This window comes from Emydura macquarii, unplaced genomic scaffold, assembly GCF_026122565.2.
Source record: "Emydura macquarii macquarii isolate MOO-44397 ecotype Brisbane River unplaced genomic scaffold, CSIRO-AGI_Emac_v2 contig_3059, whole genome shotgun sequence".
Classification (NCBI taxonomy): Eukaryota; Metazoa; Chordata; order Testudines; family Chelidae; genus Emydura; species Emydura macquarii.
Genome location: NW_027133196.1, coordinates 413103 through 439427, shown reverse-complemented (window position 1 = coordinate 439427; position 26325 = coordinate 413103). Strand labels below are relative to the sequence as shown.

At 41.9% G+C, this 26325-nt stretch overlaps 1 protein-coding gene across 2 annotated transcripts in view; it reads right to left on the bottom strand.

Annotated features, from left to right (window-relative positions):
- Nucleotides 1-26325, bottom strand: part of XPO7 (exportin 7) — a 70428-nt gene that overhangs the window by 18901 nt on the left and 25202 nt on the right. The window contains exons 2-13 of one of the 2 annotated variants that reach the window (XM_067530281.1): nucleotides 23491-23637; nucleotides 20957-21050; nucleotides 18181-18347; nucleotides 15611-15703; nucleotides 11868-11972; nucleotides 8750-8915; nucleotides 7736-7809; nucleotides 5832-5951; nucleotides 4631-4777; nucleotides 3003-3175; nucleotides 2157-2350; nucleotides 1305-1410 (exon numbers count right to left, since the gene is read on the bottom strand). In XM_067530281.1, coding sequence (XP_067386382.1) covers nucleotides 1305-1410; nucleotides 2157-2350; nucleotides 3003-3175; nucleotides 4631-4777; nucleotides 5832-5951; nucleotides 7736-7809; nucleotides 8750-8915; nucleotides 11868-11972; nucleotides 15611-15703; nucleotides 18181-18347; nucleotides 20957-21050; nucleotides 23491-23637 — 1586 coding nt within the window. The remainder of the gene's footprint in view (nucleotides 1-1304; nucleotides 1411-2156; nucleotides 2351-3002; nucleotides 3176-4630; nucleotides 4778-5831; nucleotides 5952-7735; nucleotides 7810-8749; nucleotides 8916-11867; nucleotides 11973-15610; nucleotides 15704-18180; nucleotides 18348-20956; nucleotides 21051-23490; nucleotides 23638-26325) is intronic. The other variant, XM_067530282.1, reaches the window with a different exon arrangement.

Here is a 26325-nt window from a genome sequence, read left to right as displayed (position 1 = left end):
TTACATTAAACTAAAGATGACCAAGAGTGAAGTCCCCCTACCCAATCAGAAGGGCCAGCAGAAGGCCTATGCACCATTTAAGTCCCACTTAAGCTATGGCCGGGAGGAGGGGAGAAGAGAGGGGAAAGGGAGGGGAGGCACAGGCCTTGGTGCCAGCCCTCCATACAGGGGAACTTTCACCCCCCACAGAACTTATCAAATCTCAAGGTCCAGTATGTTCTCTGAGATACACCTTGAGTAGAAGCCTCTGGTTCTCAAGACAAGACCGAAGAGGCATTTAAGGGCGCATCTCCACCCTACATTGATTTTTGTTGTGGCCACCATAAAGACAATGTGAGGCTTGTGGATAATGCCCATGAATGATCCATTAAGGTAAGAAAGGGTTTCACTGACTCATGTTATAAACACATGGTGGGGGGGCAAAGCAAAGGACAACTTTTTTTTTTGGGAGGTGGCCCAAACCTAATAGCAGGGAGAGAAAAGATCAGAGTAAACAGACTAACATGAGTGAGTCTCTTGTGTATAATATAACTGAGAGCAGCTCACAATGTTTGAGGTCTCCTATTTTCCCACCAGTAATGCACCAACTGCAAGAGGAGCTAGTACTTGATTTATGGTTCCTCATTAACCACAATTATCACATGGCCAACTTCCATAAATTCTCAGTCAGTCCTTTCTTCCCCTTGATCCCTAAGAAGCAGAATTAACCTGTGTTCTACACAGAATTTTGCTCAGCTTAGGGTTGTTTAAGAGCCATAAACTGAACATTAAATACCTATACCAAATAAATCAGCAACTGTGCTAACAGAAGGCTTACAGTTCTGAAACATGCTATAAAAATGTACCAAGTGCCACCCTGTATAAGAATTCCATATGCTGTAGAGTACTGAGATAATCACAAGATATTTATGGTCAAAGCCACTTTGGTTCATATCATAAAAAAACATCTTTTCCCTAAAAAAAACCAACAAAAAAACAAGCATGCAGTGGGTTCTACTCTGCGGTGGACATTTAAAAAATGAGGAAAATTCCATTCTTACACGCCCTCCCTCTCATATTTATTTAGAGCCCTTGCCAAACATCTATGCAGACGTCCAGGTTTAGACAAATCCCAACAGAAGTTTGCTCAGTGGGTCTAGCCAGTGCTATCAATGTCTCTGAAGGCTAATTCCATCCAGTTATTTTTAGTGAGGAGAAGAGAAGAATGGGGGGAGAACACTTAAAGCCAAAAAGAGAATTACTAACATGCAGCTACAAGAATAGAACAGTGCATAGTGCAGGTAGAAAGCATTCAGAATGCCTACCGACAAACCAACTCGCCGTCCATCGCATCCTGCTCATCTGTGCTGGCGAATGAAACCCTGCCACCAATCACTGCTCCGATAATATAGACAAGCCACGTCAGGCGCCCTGAAGCCAAAAGAGGACATCAGAAACAAACACTTCACAGGCCAAATGATAAAGAGAGAAAAGGATTTTTCGGGTTTTTCTCTGGCAAAGCCAGGGTTCATGAAGAATTTCTTGAAAGAGCATACTTTATTCCTCTGATCAAGAAGTTACACCAGTATTACTTATTTCTCCACTTAATGGAAGTTATGTACAATTTCCATGATCAGAACTGTAGTTGTTTACTTCAAAGCATTATTTCTAGCTGCAGTGTGTTCACTACATACGATCACCCTGACCACATGAAATTCCTTCAATAAAACACCAGACTTTTGGAAACATTATTGTATGTGCAAAGAGGAGTGCTCATTCCTTGAAAGCACACAAGGCTGATATGAAAAAGACACAAGTCCTAACCACCTGAAATTGTACGGCTTTAATTGCAGCAGTGTAATAAAACAGCACAACGCCCACCCAGTGTGGATCCATTTGTACTGGTGAACTTAATCCCAAATGGAAAGAGGGGCTAAACCATGTAACTGTAATAGGTAAAAACCTCTAACTGAAATCATTGTACTGATACAAAATCGGTGCGCCGACCAGGCTGATGAGTACTCCACCTCACATGCCCATCTCCTCAAGGGAATATTTGCAGGACTGGATCTCTCCTGTTATGGATTCTAGCAGGAAAGTGGGATTCTGGAGCTGTAGTTTTTGGAAGAGGCAAACTGATCAAGGCTCCCTGGCCACTGTTCTTGGAGTGCACTCACCTTCCTGTACCGCAATGTCCATGGGGCTGGCAGTGGCGCTCTGCAGCAGCTCCTGGTAAGTCTGGGCTGACTGGTCAAAGAGCTGTACGAGGAGAGCGCAGGTCTTTTCATACTCACACCGGCCAATGGTAGACAGCTGATCTAACTGCTGTTGCACAAGGCCAGTGTCGTCTAGCGGATCTTCCAACCCGTCTCTGCATGGGGAGAAAGCAGCATTATAAAGGAACTTTAATATCAGTGGTAGCCTAACCCACAACACAAGCTTATTTCCATCCTGGAGGACACCTCTCCTACACCCATGACTATTTTTTAAACCCGATCATCATCTGAACCTTCGCCTCTGGTAGCTGTCATGGTGCAGCAGTGCACAGACTGATGTAATAAAACCAAGGGATCATCTCTAGTGTCCTCTTGTTTTATGGCCACAGCAACAACAAATAGAACTGGAAGGGCCATTAGAACCTGCGATGAGTAAGCCTTTAGTGCAGGCTTAAGACACTGTGTTTGTCCAGGGCTTTAAACATAGCACTTGGCGTGTTTAAGAAGTGCCAAGTATTAAGGCATCTGGTTGTTGTGCTTCAGTGTTTTCCATCTTCCATATTTTGGTTTTCTTCCATCTAATAAATTAGCTTTAATTAAAATACACCACAACATACAAGGCTGGCACATCTGATTCTGAGATCCCTCCCCTTAGACATTCCATTGACAACCAAAGCAAAACATCCTAGGGCCAGAGCCAGTATGCAATTTGCCTATCCCTGTCATGCCAAGGACCCTTGCAAGATTTTCCCTATGTGCTGCATGCACTGTGGTAGAAGTGTTTGTGCATCTCTAGGCTTCCCTTACCTCAATATGATGTGCACAGACTCCAGCCTGGATGTGATGTAAGCTTTCGTGACCTCTGGAGTGTATGTTTCTAGCATATGAGGCTCTGTGGCTTTAACGTATGGCACTGAGGCTGCCAGCCGCTGCCATAGGCTTAGGAGATAATGTACACTGTTCGGCGCAAACTCCCAATGCTACAGGTAGCAAGACAGAGAAAGGAAAGGAAGCCAGTGAATTTAGGATCTTGCAGTATGTCACATTTGTCTCGAACAGTTTGCCAGCAGGAGAGCAAACATTGAGACGCTTTCACAGGATGCTTCGTTTTCCTATATAGCACTGCATTTAAGTCAGCATCGAAATTCCAAAGCGTGCCTGAGGAAGAGCGCTTTCTAGCAAGAGAGCCAGAGATACTCCAAAACAAGCTCTCATGAGATGCAGCTGAGCTGAAGCCTTCAGCTGCCAATCTGGGTCTGAAAGTGCAAGCTTGCAGGATTGGCTAGGCAATCTTGGTGCCCTCCCTCAACCCTAACAAGAGTCTTGCTGCTTTTCCTCCGCATTGCAGCGCAGGAAGGAAAACACGCTGGTACTGCCAGGGTACTGGCCATCCAAGAATCATCATCTGCTGAGCTCCATCTCTAGTATGGCTCACCACGCACAGCTCTTCTACCCGTTCCAAAGCTCAGGGAAAGGCCCAAGAGAAGGACTGTCAAACTCAGGTGCACTAGACTTTCAATTTTGGAGACCTGGGTTAAAACAGGTTTTTCTTGAAATCATTTTCGTGGCCTGGTCCAGCTACTGCTGCTGGACTCCTACATAAGAAAATGAAAACCAATTCTGTCCTAAAGGGAAGTTACACAGCTGCACAGTAATATGCATAATTACTGACATTTACATTTCATAAAAGCAATACTGAAACACATAGGACTGGTTTGATGGAGCACCAGTAATACAATTTAGTCCCTCACCTGGGGCCATGCACACACAGCTTTCCTGCTTTTTAATATCCTAAACTGTTCTGTTCAGATCTCTTTGACATCTCTATTATTCTGTGAAACACGCTGAATCCAAACTGAAGCTGTAAAATTCAAATGCTCCTGTTTGTCTCCCACTAAACCTCTGATTTCACAAGCCATCTTAACACTTCATATGGTAAAAAGCTACCTACATCTCAATAGTCCAGAGATTAAGGCTGCCAGTTTGCAGCAGTTACCATGAAATAATTTTTAAAATACCATTTTATTTTGTACACAAGTGTAGATTATGCTGCACAACGGCAGGAAACACAGAGAGAACCTCTGCATGGTATCAATGGTATTAGCAGCAGAACCACCCTCTGAACTACAGTTTAATAATGGATTGATGCGTTATGCTAAAATAACCCTCAATCAGCAGTTGCTATTGATGGGACAAGGAAAGACTCCATAGCTGTAACTACAAACCTCCCCTCGTGTACTTTTCAGCCAGAGTTCAGAGCATGATCAATACAGCACTGCTGGACTCTCCTGTTACAAAACCTGCGTGGAAGCTGCAGGCTTGTTGCCACTTGGCCTGACAATTGGCACAGCTACTGCAAGATAAATGCAAGGAGGGGAACTCCTCCACTTTGAGAGGCATCGACAGAAAAGAATGGCAAATGCAATGAGTCCCACCTGTAGGCTGGTCACAGTGAAGTTGGCAATGAGTCGGATGACCTCAGGATAGTTTTCCACCTTCACCAGCTCTCCCAGTTGATAGTTGCTTTTTAATCTAGCCAGCAATCTGCAGAACTCATGGTAGTTGTTCGGGTCTGACAAACTCTGGGGAGGAAGAGAACAAACAGTATGTCAAATCATGAGACAGGTATCATTGTCTAGTGGGGTAGAGTGTAGGAATGGGAGTTAGGAGACCTGGTTTTAATTCCCAACTCTGCCACTGACTCAGTGTGTGATTTGGCAAGTCATTTCATCACTCCGTGCCTCAGCTCCCCCATTTCTAAAAAAGGGATAGTGCTTGCCCACATCTAAACTGCTTGGAGATCCTTACATGAAATGTGTTGTGCAAGTGCAAAGTATGATCTCTCAAAGCCACATAATACAGATCACCAGTTAAAACGCATTCTAGAGTTTATGGCACGCCTTGGAACATGTCTAATATCTGGCATCCAAAACACCAGCCTGCAACAGACTTAATTCACAATGGCAAACTACACAAGGTTTAAACCATGAGACTCAAGCATCATTCTTGATAAAATGAAAGGTTATTTTCTTCCAACACAAATAAGTGATATTTTAGAACTTCTGATTAGGAGCAGGAGACTGGATAAAAGAAATTAAAGGAGGCAGACATGAAAATCTTCTAGTCTTTCTTCCTTAGCCAGTGCAACATTGTTCCCTTAAGCATATTTTCAAGAGTTTTGTCCAGTGAAACTCTTACTTCTCTGTTCTACAGTGGGGTAAGCCTCCCAAGCCTTACTGATCTCAATGCTGTGAAGCTTACCATGTATTTAGCCTAAATGTCATCCCACTGTGTCTGGTTCCAGCCCAACATACCACACTAAACAACTCTCTTCCATCCCTGAGGTTTACACTCTTTAAAAACCTTCACCTCTGACAGTTATTCTCTCCTCTACCTTTTAGTCTTCCACTTCAATGAACTATACGTAGTTAGATCCTTAAACATTTTCGATGCTCTCCTCTGATCTCCCTTCATATTCTTCTACATTTTTCTTGTAACGAGAGTCCCAGGACACAAGAGTACTTTAGGGAAGCACATGTGGCAAATGCAATAAACTGGAAAAAGAGTACCCTAAGAAATGTGTCCTTAGAGGAAATATTACAAGCAGGTTCCACACCTGGCTTCTGGTCTGCTCACCTGTGGGTTTTCCAGTATTCGTTTAACACCGTCAACAAGATGAGACAGGAACTTTGCTCTTTCTGCATTGTTAAAAAGGGATCTGCGTACAGAAGCTATCTGGACTAAGCAAGACAAGACCTAAAGGAAGCAAAGGGAATAAAATGAAAAGACTTGATTCAAACTGAAGGGGATGGTCTGAGTTGTTGTTTCCCCTTTCCAGAGAGGGTAGTTCATTCAAGTGTTCTCCATACTCCTTAGCAATCAAAGTCAGTTGCTATAATTTTAAGGATGGTTTTAAAACTAAGTAACCACTTCCAAACATTCTCTCTCTCTGAGAAGAGAAAAATAGGAGAAATCCCATGGAAACACACTGCAGGGATTAAGAGACTACACTATACAGGGATCATCTCTCCATCTTGATGGCTCAATGAACGTCCAACTTTAGGAAGGCCCTTCTAACCTTAAACTCTATGACTTTGTTATAGTCCCTACTGTGTTGCCATGTGAAGAGTGAAATAAAGGATTTCCCCAAATGGTGAAAAGCACAGGTTGTGTCCTCTCATCTGATTTGTGTCATCTGTCATTGTGTGTAAACAAAGGCTGACTTGAAAAATACTGGCAGTGGGAGAAAAGCCTGCCAGCTGCTCCATAGAAGAGTTTAACATGGGCTAGGGAAAATATGAGAAGAAAGAATGGCAAGATGCACATTTGTTTAAAAAGTGCTCCCATATCAACCTCTCTTATATTTAAACTGAAGGCAGATTCCAAGGATGCAGTTGTGCAAGTGAATCCATAAATCAGGCTGCTGAATGGGGTTATGAACTTCATGAACATCAGAAGCAAATTAAATATAGACTCTTTACACTGAGGCAAGCTCTGATTTCCCCTGACCAGCCTAAGAGCTACCTGTTAAAGCCCCTCTGATTCTCGCTAGCTCACACTTTTAACGATCAAAGCTCACAGCAATTACTGGCTTACTTGTTTTAGATTTTTGCTTAATAGTATGATTTTTTTTTTAAATCTTGTCGGATATTTGAGGCTCAAATCTCAGACTTGGTTAGCACTATATAATGATGCGGCCAGCTCTGTCCTGCTTCTCCTAGAAACATACTTTTGAAGAAATATCCTCCATTCTCCAGCCAGAGTTAAGAAGTGTTTCCATTGCAGCATGTGTTTACATTAACTAGGAAAAATATTTAGCCCATAGTATTCAAGTGCCTGTATAAGCAATTGGTCCAGTTCTACCCCATTCTGAAATATTTAGTGCTTTTAAGGGAAACAATCTATCAACAGGGAAACTATGAAGTTGCTCCCCTCCCTCTCTTTGCCTGTACTGGCTGCTAGCTGGAAGATGGTATTTTAAAAGAAAGACATCCAATCACGTGAATCCGTTACTTGGGCTGATGCTATTGCCCTTTCACCATGTGGGAACACAGTCTTGTCTAGTGGATCGAGAATGGTACTAGGTGTCATGCTCCTGGGCTCTGCTCCCACATTTGCCACCAACTTCCTGTGTGATTGTGGGCAAGTAATTTCAACTCTCCACGTAGATTTCCCCACCTACAAAATGGGAATATCATCACTTAGCTCCCTCACAGGGGGTTAGGAGGCTTCATTCACTAAGAGCATTTTCAGATTCTCAAATGGAAGGGGCAAGAGTAAGGCAGAGTAACAATATGTCAAACAAATGGGGGCTGCTCTGTAACCCCCTCCAAAAACCACTGGATGAACCAAAACTATCAGCACTAAGGAATGTGGCACAGCCTCTCTTTGGTCTTTATACATCATCAAAATAAGCAGCATTTAATCAAAAGCCCAGTAACTGAGGCCCATATATCAATGAAGTCCCTAGATAGGCTCTGATGGTCCTGTAAATGCTTTCCGCTATTAGATTTCACAAGAACCATGAACTCTGAACTCACCAGAGGTGAAAACGATGGAGGGATGGAATGATACAGGTCAAAAAACAACTGTAGGGTCGAGGAATCCAAGAATGCTGAAACAGACAGAAAGGAGCACCTTACCGTGGACATCTGCATTATTATTGCATTCCGTGGAGTACTTTGCTCATAGACACTTTTATGCTTGTCTGCCCAAAACTACAAGGGCATACACACTCTTTACGCTAGAAAGGACTACATCATGGAAACGTTTTCAAAGAATTATAGTGCTATACTCTAGAGCCCCCTCTTCCAGAAATACACATATTAAGCTAGAGAAATAGAGCAGGGCGTTTAAAGGAAGCAATCTGTGACTGCACAATGACTGCTGAGGGACACAAGGATGGGCACTGTGAAGTACCTCCAGGTGTCCCTAAGCCTCCAACTGCCAGAAGCTGGGGCTGGACAACAGGGTATGTATCACTCAAAGTTGCCCTGTTCTTTTCATTCCTCTTGAAGCATCTGGCACTGGCCACTATCAGAGATAGGTTCCTGGGCTAGATAGATCAGTGGTCTCAGGCAGTTCGACCGTTGTGTTCTTAAGTGATCAGTGCACAAGTGCTACCAAATAGTGCAATGTTGTCTTATAAAAATTGCCTCATTAGGGAATCCCATTTTTAAGGTGAGTGGTGAGAGAGAAACTCTGGATTTCAGAATTGACAGGGCTCCTTTCCGGCTTAGTTTCCTCTGTTTTATTGGAAGTGTACTAAAATCCAGCTTTCCAGACTAGCCAAATTTGTGATTTCTGAAGTTCACATAGTGCAGGGTTGAAGGGGCAGGAGGAAAGGTGCTTGTGTGGCTTAGGACCACCTGTACTATACTACCAACATGCATCACATCTGTAATCAGGTTAGGGGCCAACGGGGCTGTCCATCTGCTTCCCTGACACAATGGTCTATTTATATACTGTAGACAGAGCCCTGGCCAGCCAGCGAATTTTCATTTGGCACAGTAACGATTAGCCTGTTCCCCCCTCAACCTCCCCAGGAGCATTACCTGATCTCCAGCTGGTTGGGATCTGCACCGTACAAAGATCATCTGAGGACTCATCTGTTGATGTGCCAATGAAATCAAAGTTCAGGCAATTGTGTGTAAGCTTGAGTAGCTGCATGAGCAGGCCGTGCTGGCTTTCATCATTCAAGTTCAGGTTCTTCCCTGAAGCCTACAGAACACATTGGAGAAAAAGAACAAGGCGATGGCTGAGCTTGGAGCAGAATTCCATTTCAATAGGATGTGACATCTGTAAGTGGCACGTGCCATCTTCATGTCAAGGCTGGGAGACCACCACACACAACATCCTAAATATCCCTGGTGCCCCACACTTTTACAACAAAGAATCTGTATTTGGGTTTTTAGTCTTTACATATAGAGGGTGGACAGTGCTTCTTTTTCACTCAGTTCTCCCTGTGCAACAGAAGAGCAGCAATGCTTGCCAGACAGTAATTATTCTGGAGATCTATCAGATTAGGACATTCTCATTTGGTAGAACACAGGACAACACTATCTGCTTGACATGTATTTAGCAGCAAGGGATCCTGTTACTCCACCACACCCTCTGGTAAGGAAACAAGTGCATTCACTTTGTTGCACAAATGATCTGGATAAACTCTGCTCCAGATTCAAAGCTTTGTTGTGACCGTAGCAGACATGAGGTTTCTGAAGCAACACAAGGTGATTAGTGGGTTCATGATGCTAGATCAGCTCATAGCTGTTTTATTGCTGCGCATGGGTCTGGAGTCTGGGGACAAACCAGAAGGCTTGTGCTTTGCACAGTTGCTCTGTGGTTTTCATAGAGAAACTGAACTACTTCTACACTGAATCTCCCACAAACTCATCTGGGAAGTTGCAATGGGACCCAATATACAGCTTCACTGACTGCTGGAATTGTCTGCTACATCCCCTCCAGAATGTGCACCAGACAGAGTTGTTCTTCAATGACCGCCTAATTGCACTATTTTATGACCGTGATGTAGACATAATCATTAGCTCCTAGCAGCTCAATCCCTTGCCCCCTCCAAGGGAAAACAACGAGAGTCACTGGAAGATCACCTTGGAAACATCTGGTTTTATACACAGAAGCTTGTGCAAACTGCCAAACAGATGAAGGAATAACTGGGATAGCGGACATTAGTCACAGGAAAATAAGGACATTAAAATGGGACAACAGAAAAATCAGAATTTGTCCTTCAAATTGGGGCATCCCGGGAAACAAAAGCAGGATGATTGAAAGATAAAGACAGATAAAACTGGAGGCTGTATCCCAATGAGTCATGTCAGTCGAACCTCCAAGTTTCATTTCACCTTGAGGGATGAAATCACAAATAAATCATGCAGGCATATGGCACATGCAAGAGAGTTCTTTCTAGGTAACATTTTAGTTTTAGTTATAAACCCATGGTAACATTAAAAAGGACAAAGACAAGACAGACAAATCTCATTAAACCCAAACTCTTTACCTCTATGACTAGCAGAACCAGAGATTATTCAATCAAAGGTTTTTCCAAGTGAAACTTGCTTTTCACCATTTATGCAATTTGTTTACTTTGATACTTCACTCAGTTTGAAGGGTGAAACTGAACAGGTCATTTCATGCTGTTTCTATTCAGTTTCATTTCTCCATTTTCACACACTGGCACAACACTGGTTGTGTTGACATTCCAACATGATGTAGCCACTTTGAGTGGATCTTGGGACCTTGTAGGTCCATTTCTTGTTTGGAACAGAAATCAGATGTGGAGCCAGGATTTTATCAGTGGAATTTCTTTTCTTACAAAAACATACACCAGTGCTGTATTCTTGATCAGAGGTGGTAAGTAACTGCATAAGGCAACTCTCTCTTGCAGAAAAACCTTTGATAAGGCACTGATGCCCTATCTCAAGAAGCAGTTACCTTGGGCCTCTGCCTCTAGAATTCACACCAAACTGCACACATCTGTGCACCTTTTCCTCCCTCACTTTACACCTGGGAAACCACTAGTTCAAGGCTCCTGTTGGACTGCATGGTCTGGCAGGGCCATTAACCTGCCTTTTGTGCAGCTATTCCAGACAAAGGCCGTATCTACGCTAGAATGTCATACAGACCTGCTTTAATTATACCTGTATAGTAAAAGTGGTACAATTCCGCTAGTGGGGATGCAACTATATCACTATAAAAGTACTTCATACTACATCTATTCCTGTACGGGATGGGGAAATAAGCTGTACTGGTGTAAAGCACTGTCATGCCAGCGAATGTGCATCCATGGTAGGGGCAGTACCTGTATAACCTTATTGGTAACCCCAGCCATCATAAATTATATAGGTACAAAAAATGTGGCTAGACCAAGCCAAAGACAAGAGTGCTTTAATCCACACAAAATCCTTAACGAGACTCTGCATGCACTTTTTGCATGATCTCTTTGGGTGTCTTAAGAAGGAGAAGAGATGTGTTCTTACCTTGAGTTCGCTAACATGTAACTCACTTGAATTAAAATCCTAGTGAACATGAGGCAGTTTGTAGTTCTCATATGTTAGAAGATCAAGGTAAACTCTAGACTCTTCCAAAATATTTACCTCGGTCTTCTCATGCGTGAAAAATACAAACTGGCTTGTCTTCACTTGGATTTTACCTCGTGTGAGTTACCATGTTAGCTAACTTGAGGCAAGAACACACCTTTTATCCGAGTGAAGACAAAGCTCTTAATTTTTTCTATGAAGAGTTGCATCCTGGGTGTTTGTACAGCAATGACCCTTACTGGACAAGTCCTTAGCACCTTTTGTCAGAACAATGTTTGAACCCAACCCGTATGATCCAAGATGTTTTCATTTGAAAATTTTAAAAAGGTCATGACACGTCTATTTTAGGTTTGTATTAAACAAAGTGAACACACAAAACCTAAATTAGAGCCTGACTTACCTGATAGGGAAATCAGACTGTCCTGTGACCTTGCCTATTAATGAACAGCTAAGTACTTCTGCAATATAGATATGCTATGAAGTGAGAAGTAGGAATCTAATCTGAAAATGTCCCTAAAGACAGACGTGTGGAAAAACTGCCAAATCTAGAAAGGACAGCAGAGAAGAGTTTACCCCTAAGTTTGCTTTAAGGATTTGACAAGAACTGCTGTCTCCCTACCTGTTTCAGTAAATTGCACGAAAGTGTGAAGATATCAAATAAGGACGAGTCTCGGAACGAAGAGGCTATTTTCCTGTGCTTGGTCAGGGGATGGGTGGTGTCCGCCTGGATAGGGAGACAAGCAATGTTTAAAATTCATTTACAGGAAGAAATCAAAGCAAGTACAACTCACAGGTTGCAAGTACAACTCACAGGAATGCTGCTAATAAAATATTACTGACACACCAAGGTATTCCTCCCCCATAATTACAGTGCATCAGCTGATTAAACTGAAGGGATGTTCTCAATTGTATTACATTCCATTAATATAAAATAATGCTTCCTGGACTGCCATTAACTTTTTCTATTGAACTGCTCATAAAACTATATTACCTGGCTAGGGAGGTAGGTTAGTACAATGTTCCTAAAATGCTTCAACAGTTTCACCTCAAGCAAAGTTGTTTTTAAACCAAGTTTACTTGAGCTACTTTTAAAGCAGGATTAAGCGTAACATTTTCAACAGCACCTAAGTGATTTAGGAGCATAAAACCCATTTTCAAAAACAGCTTAAGCTATTGTCTACATCATTTTTGAAAATGGAATGCAAGTACTTCTGAAAATTTTACACATCATCTAGTTTGGGTAACAGTTCTTGACCCTCTTAACTAGATTCACTAAATAACTCCCGATAGTGCATTACTCTTTCCACTCCCATATGTGAAAGTGCTGGCCAAATGCAACGTCCACTGCCACCAGTTATAAAGCCATATACACATGCTCTCCAGAACCCAGTCACCAGTGACAGCCAAGTGACAAGATACACGGATGAACAGATAATTACAAGAAGTCCTTCGCCTTGGTGAGTGTCACTTTGGACTTGGCCACGTTCGTTTTAAATTCATTCATGTGACTTGTAGCCGTATGACAATTGAGTATGCCACGTGTGTTAGGAGAAGTGGTCAGTGGATGTTGCTTGATATAGGATACCACAACCACATTAATTCCAGAAATATGCTCTAAACACTGAATATAATCCAGGTTATGTAGACAGTTTACTATACTATCAACTTGTAAACTACAGTCTGAGCATCAGAGAAGTTTTCATTTTTTTTTTAAATTCTGAATTTTGTAAAGCTGTGTTAAAATAAACTATCTATTCCTTCAGTGGCCTGGGGTGAATTACATTTTGGCATGCAAGTAAAAGATTCATTCCCCCCCACCTCACAATCACTCATGGTACATTGGGAAAGAAGGCTTAAATGCCTGCATAGACACACACAACCTGAAACCTCCTCTCCACTCATAATGTCACTGCTAGATTACTGCTTGTTACCCTCATTTCTATACACTACTCGTTTATCATCTTCCATGGCCCCCGTTACTGTAGGAACCAACCAACTCAATCTTTCGCGTATTTATCCTCACAACGCCCCTGTGAGGCAGGGCAGTGTCATTATCCTCATTGTACAGATGAGGAATGGAAGCATAGAGAAACTAAGTTGCTTGCACAAGGTCACGCAGTTTGTGGCAGAGAAGGGAATTGAAGCTAGCTCTCCTTGTCCCAGGGCAGCACCCTAGCCACTGAACTCATCAGTTATCTATCAGATGAGGCTTTGAAAACAGGCATTCTGTATTCTCTACATGCCTATTATTGATCTCATGTACTTCTTGTAAGCGTCAGGATTTGCTCCATTGTTGCTGGTAAGTTTCCCAGCGCTCCAGGGTAGTGCCACATGCTAAACCCAGTTGTCTGCTACTCTTTCCCTGCTACAGAAGACTGTATTTCAGTATGTGTATTGTTTTTACAGCTCTTTGGAATACAGTATAATATATCAGTGTAGATATTACCACTGCGTTTTTTATATGCAAAAAAGTTACAAAAACATTCACTTTAAGAAAAAGACCCATACAAGTTATATGGTAATGAATCTGAAGTTCACATAGTTATGAAACCCCCAAGTAAATCACTATACACGGTATTTACCACATACCAAACACAGTGATGCTAGCATGTAAGTGTGCTTTTAGCAATGCAAGTGGTGCCAGTTTAGAAGGGGGTCTTTAACACAAAGTGCATTGAGATAGTATTTTGTGGTAGAATTATTCTTTCACATATTTAAACAGGAGACTGATGAATTATGGACAAAATGTTCTAACTCTGTTGCCCACAGTTAGGCACTTAAACATGGATTTAGGAAACAACTTGTAACAGAGCTTTTCTGTTGATCCTCTCTCCTGTTAGGTGTTAGAACCTGCAAGGGGATGCCGATCAATATATACTACTGATTCACTGTGTCATGCTGGCTTCTTATTTTCACCCTTGATTAGGGAGGTGGGAATGGTTCTCTGGGCACAGGGAACTAGGGTCTGAGACAGAAAGGTCTCTGCAGAGAAACTGTATGAGCAACCAAGGCTGAGGAGAAAGTTTAGCCACAGGTTTACAGTTACTTTGTTGTATGAGTAACCAATGAAGCCAAATCCCCAGAAGTGAGGTAAGTTAGGACTAAATATAGTGGGTGGGAATAGATTCTCTTCAGAGCAGGGTGGGAGCTGACAGGCTCCTGAACAAGAAGTGTCCTGATTTTTAGAGAAGCTGAACCTCACTGACTTCAATGTGAGCTGTGGGTGTTTTGCACAGCTCTAGACACCAAAACGGGAAAGTTCTGGTCTATATTCCCAGTACCTAAGACTACAAACAATCATTTTTAATCAAGTTATTCAACTCCATGTTAGAATTTCTCAGTTTCAAAGCCAGGGTTATTTTCAAGTGTTTGCACATGTATCAGCAAAAGCAAAGTTAGTTTCCATATTAATGAGAACTTAAAAGGCTAAAACAAAACTAATCAGTATTGATTCTTTCAGCCAGAGTCTAGATAATCTATCATTTACACTCCAAGGTCCCCAGGGAAAATTGCTTCTTGGGGTGACTGGCAGAAGTCTGCAATGCACTGGTAAAATCTGTCTGAAGGAGCATTGGCTAGAAAATAAATAGGGCTTCAGGCGCTTATGACTATTTCTTTCATGATTAGATGGGACCAATTAATGTCTGTAGTCCCAGTTTTCAAATAAATAATAAAGAGGAAGCATGATCTAGCAAAGATCTGACCATGGGACTGAAAGACAAGAACTCCAAAGGCCTAATCCTTCTTATGCCACTGATTCAAATGTAGGCTTGGTCAAGTTACTTAACCTCTATATACATTCTCGCCTTGCCAGCCCTCTCTCCGTCCCCCCCCCAAAACTGTGTGAAATAGATATAACTACCTAAGGAGTACTGAACATGCAACATGCTAAGTATTAGGAAAGGAAACGAAAAATATTTACCAGATTTGTGACATTCATATCATATATTTATATCCCCCATGAAGAAGTTATTGGAATGACTGGCAGTGCAAAGAAGGGTTGTGAAATTTTTTAAAAATGAGAATGCATGAAGTTAAAAGAATGCATAGGAATGGAGGACAGAAGATGCTAATGATGCTTTGCTAATTCAGGGTGTGGGGCTTTATCCTCATAGGCAAGATAGTACTGAGCATGAACCCATTTGCTATTTTATTGTTGTTTCATGTTTATCATGAAGCATTGCATCCAGGTACTGCAGAAGATGAGAGATGCTAAAAGAGCAGAAGATGGCAAAGTGAGCCTTAGATCAGAGGAAATAGCAATATCTTACCGCAAAAGCGCACGCTTGCATAAAAAAATAAAAATCAGCACACAAACACACACAAAGCAGAACGATACAAATGAGAAAATTGGACACTTACTTCACTGAAGAAGGCTGTAGCACTTACTTGATTAATTTCATTCGTTAGCTGAGACAGGATTGTCACTCCTATAATGCAGTGTTCTACACTATCCTAGAGGAGGGTAGAAGAGGAGGAATTAGCAATGTCAAGTTATTCTCACCAGCTTTCATTGTAATTCAGAAATCCTTCTGTCATCCAAAAGGAAGTAGTAGCACCCTGTATGGCTAGATATACCAGGTCCTCATAGAACAGTAATTGGAAAATGCTTAAGCACTATATATATATATTTTTTTAAACAGTTCTATATTTAGATGCATTAAAAAACCTATTCATGTTATTTACAATTTGATAAGTTTGCTAGACTTCTCAGCAGCTAACAATCTTTATGGAGCGCTCAAACAAAAATATATCTGTTATTTAATGTCTTATCTATCTATCTCTTCGAAATCACATTTGTGGTGCCTATTTACCCCCGATTCTTCAAAAGATTTACATCCGTGCTTAATTTTAAGTAATTAGTTCCACTGCATCTTTGCAGGACTGGGACATAAGTGACCATGAACTGACTGCTCTGAGAACTGAAGTCTTAGAGCCACAGAACTGGTAACAGCTTGGGAAGTGGCAGTTAAAGTTTCCCCACTCAGTCAGTAACTTACTCTTGATAACAAGGGCCCACCTCTAGCAGTCAAGAGTACATTCTCCATGGCCCTCACAATCTTTGCCTTCTCTTTTACAGACGGAGCTCTTGTCAGCAGTCTTGATACAAACACCTGCTCACTGGGAATGGGATTTCATCTATTAACTAGCTTCATGTAAGTCTTTTTTTGCCACCAGCAGTTCCTTTCCTGAAACTGGATGGGGTTCCTTTCTCCAGCTCCACTCTGGTTAGCACCCTCTTGTCCTAATTGTCCCAATTTCTTCTCTGAGCCAAGAGATTGCTAAATTCATCCCCTTTGCAGGAGCCCAACCACGCTGTAGTCAAGGAGGAAGAGGCTACAATCACAGGCCTCTGTTTTGAACAATGGTCTCAAGCATTAACCCAACACTACGTGGCTGTAACCAAAAACCTTTGCTCAACCCATGGCCTTTACCCAAATACAGCCTTCAACATGCCTGAGGAGCCAGAGTTGAGAATTGAATGAAAAGAAATAGGATTGTCTCAGAAAGCTTGAAAGTCTGAGCTCAATGTTTATGCAAAAGTATAATCCTTCAGCACATTTTCTAGATATCACTTCTTAAATGTTACTTTTCTGTAAGTGCTGAGATCCCCACATTCATCATACTACCTGACTGCCTATCCAGATAAATAAATAAATCCCACCATCACAATATAGAAGTTCCACTCCAGTTCTCCTCCCAATACAGCCACGGACACTGGGGTTATTTACTGCTACTCTTACATCTTCCTCTCATTTGTGGAAGTTAAATGGTTAAAAAGTTAACTTGAAAAAAAAAAAATCAGTGTTGAGAGTGTTGTGGTAACTGAGTTTTTATGCCACGCTAGCCTCCCCTGGAAGCCAAGGCAGGGACCGTGGGTAGTGACGGTCTCTGGATACTGTGTTTATACAGCTTTAGACCAATGAGTCCCTGCTTCTGATTGCAATAGCACCCTGAGGCCCCAGCTTAAATATTTACTAATAATCATGTTATGGGATGTTTCTGCAGCTATGTCTAGTCACCAGGTCCCAGATAAGACCCCTGAAGATGTTCTATAACCAACCCCCCACGTCAGACCCATACTTTTAAAACCTTCCCGTCACACCGCAACTAATATCTTGCGTCTGCAGCCAACGAGTTGAAGCCCGTCTTTTCCACTTCTTCACTGAAGCGATCTTGGCCAGCCAGAGCAATGAGAGGTTCCCCCAAGCTCAGTCTCTTTTCTTAGCAGTACAACACTGATGGCTGCCTAGGGAATCCCAGGCAGATCATGAAAAGAATGCCTCTGGCACGGCACATTATGATTTTAAAGGATCAAGGTTGGTATGGCCAAAATTAATAACCTAAAAAACAGATACACCCAAACTGAATGACTGACAGTTTTCCCACAGCAAAGGGTCCACTTTAAGAACAGCAGGTATTGGAGGCCCTGATGGTCCTGGCTTAATACGAAAAGATTTGTGTTTTAACCAAAACCAATTTGTCACGCTCACAGTAACACAGCTGCAGGTGAGGCAAGGTGCACGTATCCCCTCAGCTGATCGGGAGGTAACGGTTTGGGGCTTTGAGAGAGGAATGACGTACTTGGAATTCTAAAGTTCTTTCATATTATTAAATACTTATTATAGTGCACCATGAATGCCAGGCACGTCACAGAAATCAAAATGACAGTTCCTACCCTGAAGAATTTATAATCTCCTATGGGACAGTTGTCAAGACAGGTCAATTTTTGGATTTATTAACTTTGACAAGTCATAAATACTAGAGCTCTTGAGTAGCAATAGCTAATACAGTGGAAATGGAAGATTAGCTTCACAGTTGCCCTGGTTCACAAGGCATTATATGGCAACTCATGCATCACAAGAACACTCCGACCACACCTGGTTTTTGGTTCTCCCTCCACCCCTTTGTTTTTTAAAAGTGTCCCTGACCTGTAAAAACCTTGTGACATCTGTGATCACATTTCTGAAGACATATTCATCCTTCTGACAGTCAAACCAGCCCAACTTTGTGATCCTGGCATATAACTGAATTAGTGCTTGCGTTACAAAAGTTGCCAACTTTGGCCTGGTGGCAAGGTAGTTGAGCACATAGTTCCCTGAAAGACAAAAATAAAAATAAAAACAAGGAAATTCCTAGACAAAAAGACTTTTAAGATGGACATAAGGTTGTGAATCTGTATTAGGAAAAATATCTTTAAAAAGCTACACAAAACACAGGAAATGGTCACCCTGAAAGTATGGAAATGCAGTTAAGGTATCCACACATCCATAACTCTGACCTTTTATTCAGGTCTTTTTTGACAGACTAGTCATAATACAATACACCAAGGGTTTGGAGGTTCTAGTGATATGAAATTGTGGGTGAAGATTTATGTAGAACAATTTCTTCCCACACAAAATGTGTTATTTTGTATTAGAAGATGAGTTCGGTCCTTTGTAAAAACACCTGTCTGGCAAGAACTGCTGAAAGGTTTAAGGACCATTCCCCAGGACAGGCCACCCAACACCAAGGCACTCCTTCCTCACTGGACAAAAGAAAAAGCTGACTAACTCTGGCTTGTTAAAGCACCCTGGGACACTTTCTCAGGGACCCTCGGTGACTTCTGTCACTGTGTTACCCCCCTGCATCCACTGTGACAGTCTTGTGTGGTAGCTGGATGTCAGCCCTTCGGCCACTCAAGCATTTTCCTTAGGGTTCTTCCAGACCCTACCTGGCCTTGCAGGTTAACCCCAGCTGACGGACCACCCTGAAAGCATCCCTTTTTAGTGTTCAGCCCGTCACCGGACACTCACAGTAATTACCAGGTTCACGACTCCCAAGGGAATAGTATATATACACAGCAGCTTGTTTGATTCAGCTGAGTATCAGCTCTAATATAATGATACAGCACTGTAATCTATTTCTAGTAAAAACAAATGTAAGTTAATTAACGAAGGAAAGATTTAAGACATAGTGAGCACAGGTGACAAGAACAACAGGTTACAAGTAAAACAAAAAGTATGACATACTTAACTAAGACTGAACTTTAACAGGCTACGCTTGTCTAAAGCACTCTTTCACCTAAGCACTTTCTTGCAACATTTCAACCAAGGTTGGTTGAGATCCTGTTTTCATTGATATAACCGCACTGCCTGGTCACTCGCTCAAGTGCAGGATAAAAGAGGAATCCTTGTGCCTTTCTGTTATACCCCAAGTCCGCTGTTTTTATCCCCAGAGTCAGGATGACTCCATGTGGTTTCCTTCCTGGTGTGCTGGCTCCAAGTTGTCTCCCCACACAAGTTTATTTCGCATCCCCCCCTTCGACCTGTTTCTCATGTGAACTCTCATATGTAAATGGTGCTTCCTTTGTGCTGGCTTTACAATGCTTGGTTACATATAAATGAGGCAGGTGATTCTACATCCCTTTGTCTGGCAAAACCAACCTGTCAACCCTGTCTGATTCACAGATTCTAAAACGTTTTCAGTATGTACATATATACAACTTCTTGAATATCACCCGTACATATATCACACAACTATTATGAGGATCCATATGAGGTGAGCATCCATTGGCTACCTTACACAACCCTTTTTGGGTAAATACTATGAAAGCCATGTGTTAGGAGTTGCTGTTACAGAACAGTGAACCCTTTGCCAGTTGGCACTGCAAGGGTCTTAGGGTCACAGACACACAAAGAAAAGGAGATGCCACAGCTCCTCTCCCAACAAGACAGTAGAGAGAGATAGGCTTCTACCCTATCCCATTAGTATGACTTTCATACAGGAACTACCAAGTGACAAGTAGAGTCCCACAAAGCATTCTCAAATCTGAAACCATATCCTTTGAAAAGCCTGCCCAAGTGTCCTATTCATTCTCTCTGCCTTCCCTAAGAGAAGTGCATCAATGCAATCAGACTTGCTCTTACTCTATCACCCCTTAGCATGCATATCACTGCCTGGAAAGACAGAACATACAGAAATCTGAAGTCATAAATAAGAGTTTAGTTTCAACCTTGAATCACTAGAATCCTAGGTTTTCCAAGTTTCTTTCCACATTTGCCCACTCTTTAGAGAGGGCTAGGATTGGAGTTGTGGCTGAGCTCCTTTGTCCCTTTTATAGTAGCAGAGCTGTGGAACTGACCAGTCTCAGTTCAAGGCAATTTTATATAGACAGTAAAACATGAAAGTTATCCCTTTACTGGGTCACAGGCACCAAGCTGACCTTAGCCAGTATCTGTCTTCAATAACTTATGCCTGAGAGACAATGAACAGTAAGAAACCCACCCCCACCACACAGGCAGAGAACTGGTAAAGTAGAAGAACAAAGAAGGGTAGATACCACATAATCATCTTTCCTAATAACTGGATTAAGATCCCCCCTGAAATCAAGGAACAAGTAGGGAAGAGAGAGAAGAATTATGAGATGAATAGCTTATTTCAGAAAGAACTGAGTTTCTATCTTAAAACTTGTTCATTCACAAGGCCACAAATCCATGCTGACTTTGGACCTAGGTAACTCCTATCTATTTGGCTTTCAAATCCAGTAGTCTCTGGGCTAGGAAAAGATATTGTCTGAAGGCAAAGTTGCCTTTTCACTACACGTTTTAGGTTAACAATGTCCATAAATATTTGTAAGCTTGCAGAAAGTCTCCCTGTCACAATGCATTACTGTTAAAACTGTCATTATCCATAGTATTTGCGTGCTATGCCAGTGGCTCTACTTACGAATGTCTATTCGCTGTTCCAATGGCAGAGGGTTGTTTGTGCGTGACACAAGTTTTGTAAGACATGTAGCTGCCAATAATTGGGAGTAGGATGACTGTAAAGAAAAAACACAACGAGCAGCGGTTGAATGTAAGTTTCAGTATAAAAGAAGTCACATCGGAAGACAAGGTGGTTGTGCACTATGTTAAGCCAATAGCTTTCAGCTCTGGAAACTTGGGTTTTAATATTAGCTTAGTTCACGTCTAAATTCTCTGGACTACATTAGTTTCTTGTGTCTGTACACATCAAGTTCACCCAAAATGTTAAAAAACCCATCTAGGAAGAAAAAGAGAACAGGTGACAGCAGCAGCACAACATATCCCCCCACCTGCATGCCCTCCCCTAGAGGTGGAGACAATTATGACACAAGCAGGAAGGAACAAGTGCCAACAGCAATATGCTGCTATGGCTCTAGTGTGATGCACCCAAGTAAGGGAAGGAGAGCAAGTGGGCTATCCCGATGAGATCACAGTGTGATGGGGAAGACCAGTACCGACACAAAGGACAGTCCCATTTGGGAGGTGAGGAAGCTTAGTTATAAAGAGCTTCCATCTCAAATATCAAAAAAACAGATTCACAGCATAATTCTCTCTGAAACTGCATCTTTCCATTACCACAGCTGTCAGTTAGCCCCAGTTCTGGGGACTGGGTGTGTCAATCAGCATCGGATTCGCATTGTTTTCCTTTACATAAATTCTCTCTCTGAGCCACAGGAAAGTGTTACTGCATGTTCAGTCCTAGATTTTAAACAAGCACTTAAAACGCTTCGATTGATTACAAAACAGGTCCTCTAAAGATATCATACAGAACAGCACTCAGGCCAATGGACATTACTAACAAATTTAATCCAGGGAATACGATGCAAGATAATGTGAGTGAACTCTGGCCTGTATGAGATTCTAGCAATTGCAGGCACTATGATTGCAAGTGTTTCTTGTGTTAAATAATATCCAGTATTATAAAAAGGATTTGCCTCTATAACCTATACAAAAATCCGAGAGACTGCAAACCCATTTATAGTAATGTGCCCAAAGAGTTTAATGTAAGTAAGTCAGATCATCCAATTTATGCACTAGCTTTACAAAATAGCAATCTGTCACAGACTACAGATACATAATGGGTTATATTCAAAACTTATAAAACTGGGCATTAGAGGCTTTCCATTGAAATTGACCCCTCCCCTTTTCCCTGTGCTAGCTGCTGGTTTCTCCATGGAAAACACAAATGCAATTTCAAACCCAGAGATTAATTTATTTTCTATTCCAAAGAAATTAAGGAGCCCACACACAAAAAACTCTCACAATACAAAGAGGTAAGTAATTGGGCTTGTGTGCATTTGCCGGGACTGCACTGCACAGTGCCCCATCTCATTCTGGTTCACTGATCCTTTGAGACAGGGTGGCTAATGTTTCCTGACTTTTGTGAGCAAGGCACTGATCTAATAGACTCGTAGGGCTGGGTGCATATTGGGCCATAAGTCAAACCTTAAAAGGTCTTGTGATCAAGTAATTTTAAGCATGATTTATCCTGCCACAAAGTGAATCAAGTGACCACTCAAAAGAAAAAAAATGTACTGTAAAGATAAAAGTTAGACAGGGATGAAAAACAGTAAATCCTAACATAACATCAATTCTGAAGCTCATGTTCTTATTTTCCATGCTTGAAATTGTTGCTAGATTGCTCAGAGGACACTATTGGAGAGGCTAACCTTTGCTTTAAGAGATTCTTAGTAGTAAGCTAAAATGGCCCAAAAAAGACTGCTGTTTTAATCCCAGCTGAGTCTCAGATCTCATGCTGGGATTTTAACCTTTGATCATGTCTTCCAAGCTATTTTAGAACTCCTAAAGCAATGGAAATAAGAGAACTTGCCTTTCAGAATTAATGTTGTATTCTTAGATCAGGCTGCATAATGGACTGGCCCATAAGATTAATCAAGAACCAACCTATCAAAACAGTTTATTTTCATGTGTTTCACACTACTGGTGTAAACAGAAATGGACAAAACTGGAATGACTGTGCAACATTCTCTCTCCCGCTGGAAGTGTCAGGGACACTTCAGCCCAAGGTCACAGAGTTTCCTAGCATGGTTATAGAGCCATATTTTGTGTCCCTACTCACAATAAGTCCTTCCCACCTTCCTCCGAAAACTAACAACTATGCTATATCAAGTCCAACCCACATTTCATGTGTGTTTAAGCATGCTTATTTTTGTAGTGTAGATGGGGCTTTAAGGTCTAAGCAGGATTCTTCAAAGGATTCTCTTAGGGGGTACACTCCAATTTTTTCTAAATCAATAGAAAATGCAGCACTGTAAATACCCATTTAAGGTTTAGTTCTGGTATGCAGATGATGTTCATAAATATAACAGTCTAGCTCACTGGGTATGCAGTGCACCTACTGCACTCCAGTGCTTCCCTGTTTCATTCAGAGCAATCACCCACAATGCCAAGTTTGAATGCCAGTCGGTTTGACTCGGACTATTATTTTCTACGTACACTTCCTCTTTCGAGGAGGAGCTGGCACTTGCTCAGGCAGTCCGGGCTGTTGGTGAACTCGACCAAGGCTTTTTCTGCCTGGAGCCGTGTTGCGGTGTCTGTAGTTTCATAGAGCTGCTTGCACAGGTTCTCTAGCTGGGCTAGGCTCTGTAATGGAAAGACCACAGGACAAAATTAAGTGAAAACAATATTTCTTTTTGCCATTTTGTCAGGTAGCAACTCAGCCCTGGAACCCATCTTACACTTTTGAAAGAATGAAGATGTTGAAATCATACCCGTCTTTTCAGCCTGTGCTACCTTTTTAGAAGTTTCATGGCCATCTTCACCAGAATTAGACACAAAACAATTGCTGCTAGTCCTTCAAGATATAACAACTGGGCACATGAGAAATCTCCCTGCACCGCCACCGTGTCCAAGAATAACAGATATCCTGCCAGACACGCTACCTAAGGATGTGTCCTGCACTGTCTGCCTACCCCTCTGTGGCATACTGCAAGAGAGCTAATTCTAAGGCTCTGCCACTCATTCCTATGAGTTGAACTTTTATCCAGAGTGTGGCTTTTTTCTTCATTTATTGAGGACAGTCAGGAGCCTGGGTTCTCCCCCAACTCTACCACATCCTTCTTGAGTGAACTTGAGTAAATCACACCTTTGTATCTTTGGCCCCAGTCCTACAATAAACTTCATGCAGATGGAGTCGTATGCCTACATGGAACCCCACTGACTTCAGTGGGGTCTGCCCACCTAGCAATGATAGGATCAGGGCCCTAGTTTCCTCACCTGTAAAATGGGGATAATACTTACCTATGAGGCAGGATTACCAAGATGCTAAAGCCATTAGCTTGTAAGTCACAGATCTTTTTGTAGAAGGAGTTATGAGAGTGTAAAGCAATCACCATGCACCTCTATGGTTCTCTATTATAATAAAAGTAGGATATCGATGGATGGATGGAATCTGAACCAATTCTGCAATATTCTATCTTGAAAAGGGAAGAAGCCTGTACCACTATTGGATAGTAATTGCTTTTCTGTGGCCAACATTCCTTCTCCTTTCCACCCCAAAAACCCCACCAATTCCTTCAGTTACTGATGCTCCCATCACATCAGCCCTTCAAGATACAACATCTTGCAGAGAGCTTCCTCCAGGAGAATCATTAATATAGTTCCAAATATCAGCTGTCTCAAGGGCAGTTACACAATCATTTTTGCTGCTGCTTCTGCTTTCAGACCATGCACATCAAGCTTTCCATTACACCCAATCCTCTACTGGCTAGGGAGCAGTAGTAACTAGGTGTCTTGTTGAACAGATGGCTACCATGTACAGCATCATGTAGTGCTGCCAAGACAGCTTGCCAACCTAAACATACATCAGAATGTACCTTTTGAGCTGGTGCCCTTCCTGTCCCCCCTACTCTTTACTGTCATTCTTGCCTCTCTTAGAAATTAAACTTCGGTCTTTGATCTCAGAACAAATTACTCTCTGCGCACACATACTAAATCATCTATACTAAAGTGCTTAGAATTACGCTGAAGTTATTTAACAGTACAGTTTTTCATTAGCACAGCTTTCCCCCCTGACACGTCCTCCTTCTCCAGGGTAGGATTGGAAACATTCTGCGGTTCGTAAACATTTTTAATTTATTTGCTACCAAAGGATTTCTAATATTAAAATTTCAACTTGTTTTCCTCCCTTAAGTTCCAAGCAAGTGTTTGTGCCTGGGGCTGAAGGACCAGGAATACAGAACACTGCATTACAGAGATGTTTTATCAGGAGAAGAAGTCAATAGGATAGGGGAAGAGAGAAAACTTCTTGAGGGGTGAGAGATGAGATGGAATCAGTAAAAAAAGACTGAATGCTTGGGAATGAAAACCCAGTGTGTTATTCCAAGTATATTTATGTAGCCTTTGGCGGTGTGTCTCCCAACTCCTCCCCCTCTCACCCCAGATACTTACCACCATGACAATTATTTTTGGGGGGGGAAACAGATCTTCAAAATTGCAAACTGTTCCCCTCTATTCATAAAAGCTGCATATTATAAGTACATAGGTACATTACATAAGCACCACTTTAGAAACTATAGTGTACCAATGGTCCAAGCACTGATCAAGGCTATCAAAGATGCAGGGCTGTTTTTCAGCCCCCAACCATTCACAATTCTCATCTACTGACTGAAGTAGCATCTGTGAAATGGGGCCCCTGTCTCAGAGGGTTTGTCTGCACATCAACGTTAATCTGAAATAAGGTAGGATGTGAATTGAAAGCAAATTAATGATTCCTGGCTAACTCTGTGCGCATACTCTGATTCCAGAACTGGGTTAAGCTAATTCTGGAAAAAGAGTTAACAGAATAGTTATTCCATTTCAAATTCATACCCTACCTTAATCTGAATTAATTTCCCAGTATAGACATTCCCTTAAGATTTCTAATCTTCAATCTAAAGAAATCACACTCATCAAGGACAGTCCTAGAAGCCATTGTTAAGCAATAAATCTCTGAGCTGCATGAGTATCAGCTACAGTTTAAAGTCTTCGTTTTGACCTATGACAGCCCTATCTGGCTTGAGACCTGCTTGCTGGAGAGACGTTCTCTTCCCATTCAATACGGACACAAACTATGGTCAGCAGAGGCACTCCAACTGGAGTACATCTTCCTCTATTTAAGAAAGAGTTGCCAGCAGGATATTCTTTATGAAAGGCCCTCAAATTTAAGAATTTATTCCTCCTCCCCATACCCCATAATCCAAAATGGATAACATCTGTGCAAGTCCCATCTATTTATTCAAGTTCCCATGGAAGGAAAGGCATAACAGCTGGCATTTGTGGGTGAAATGGGGT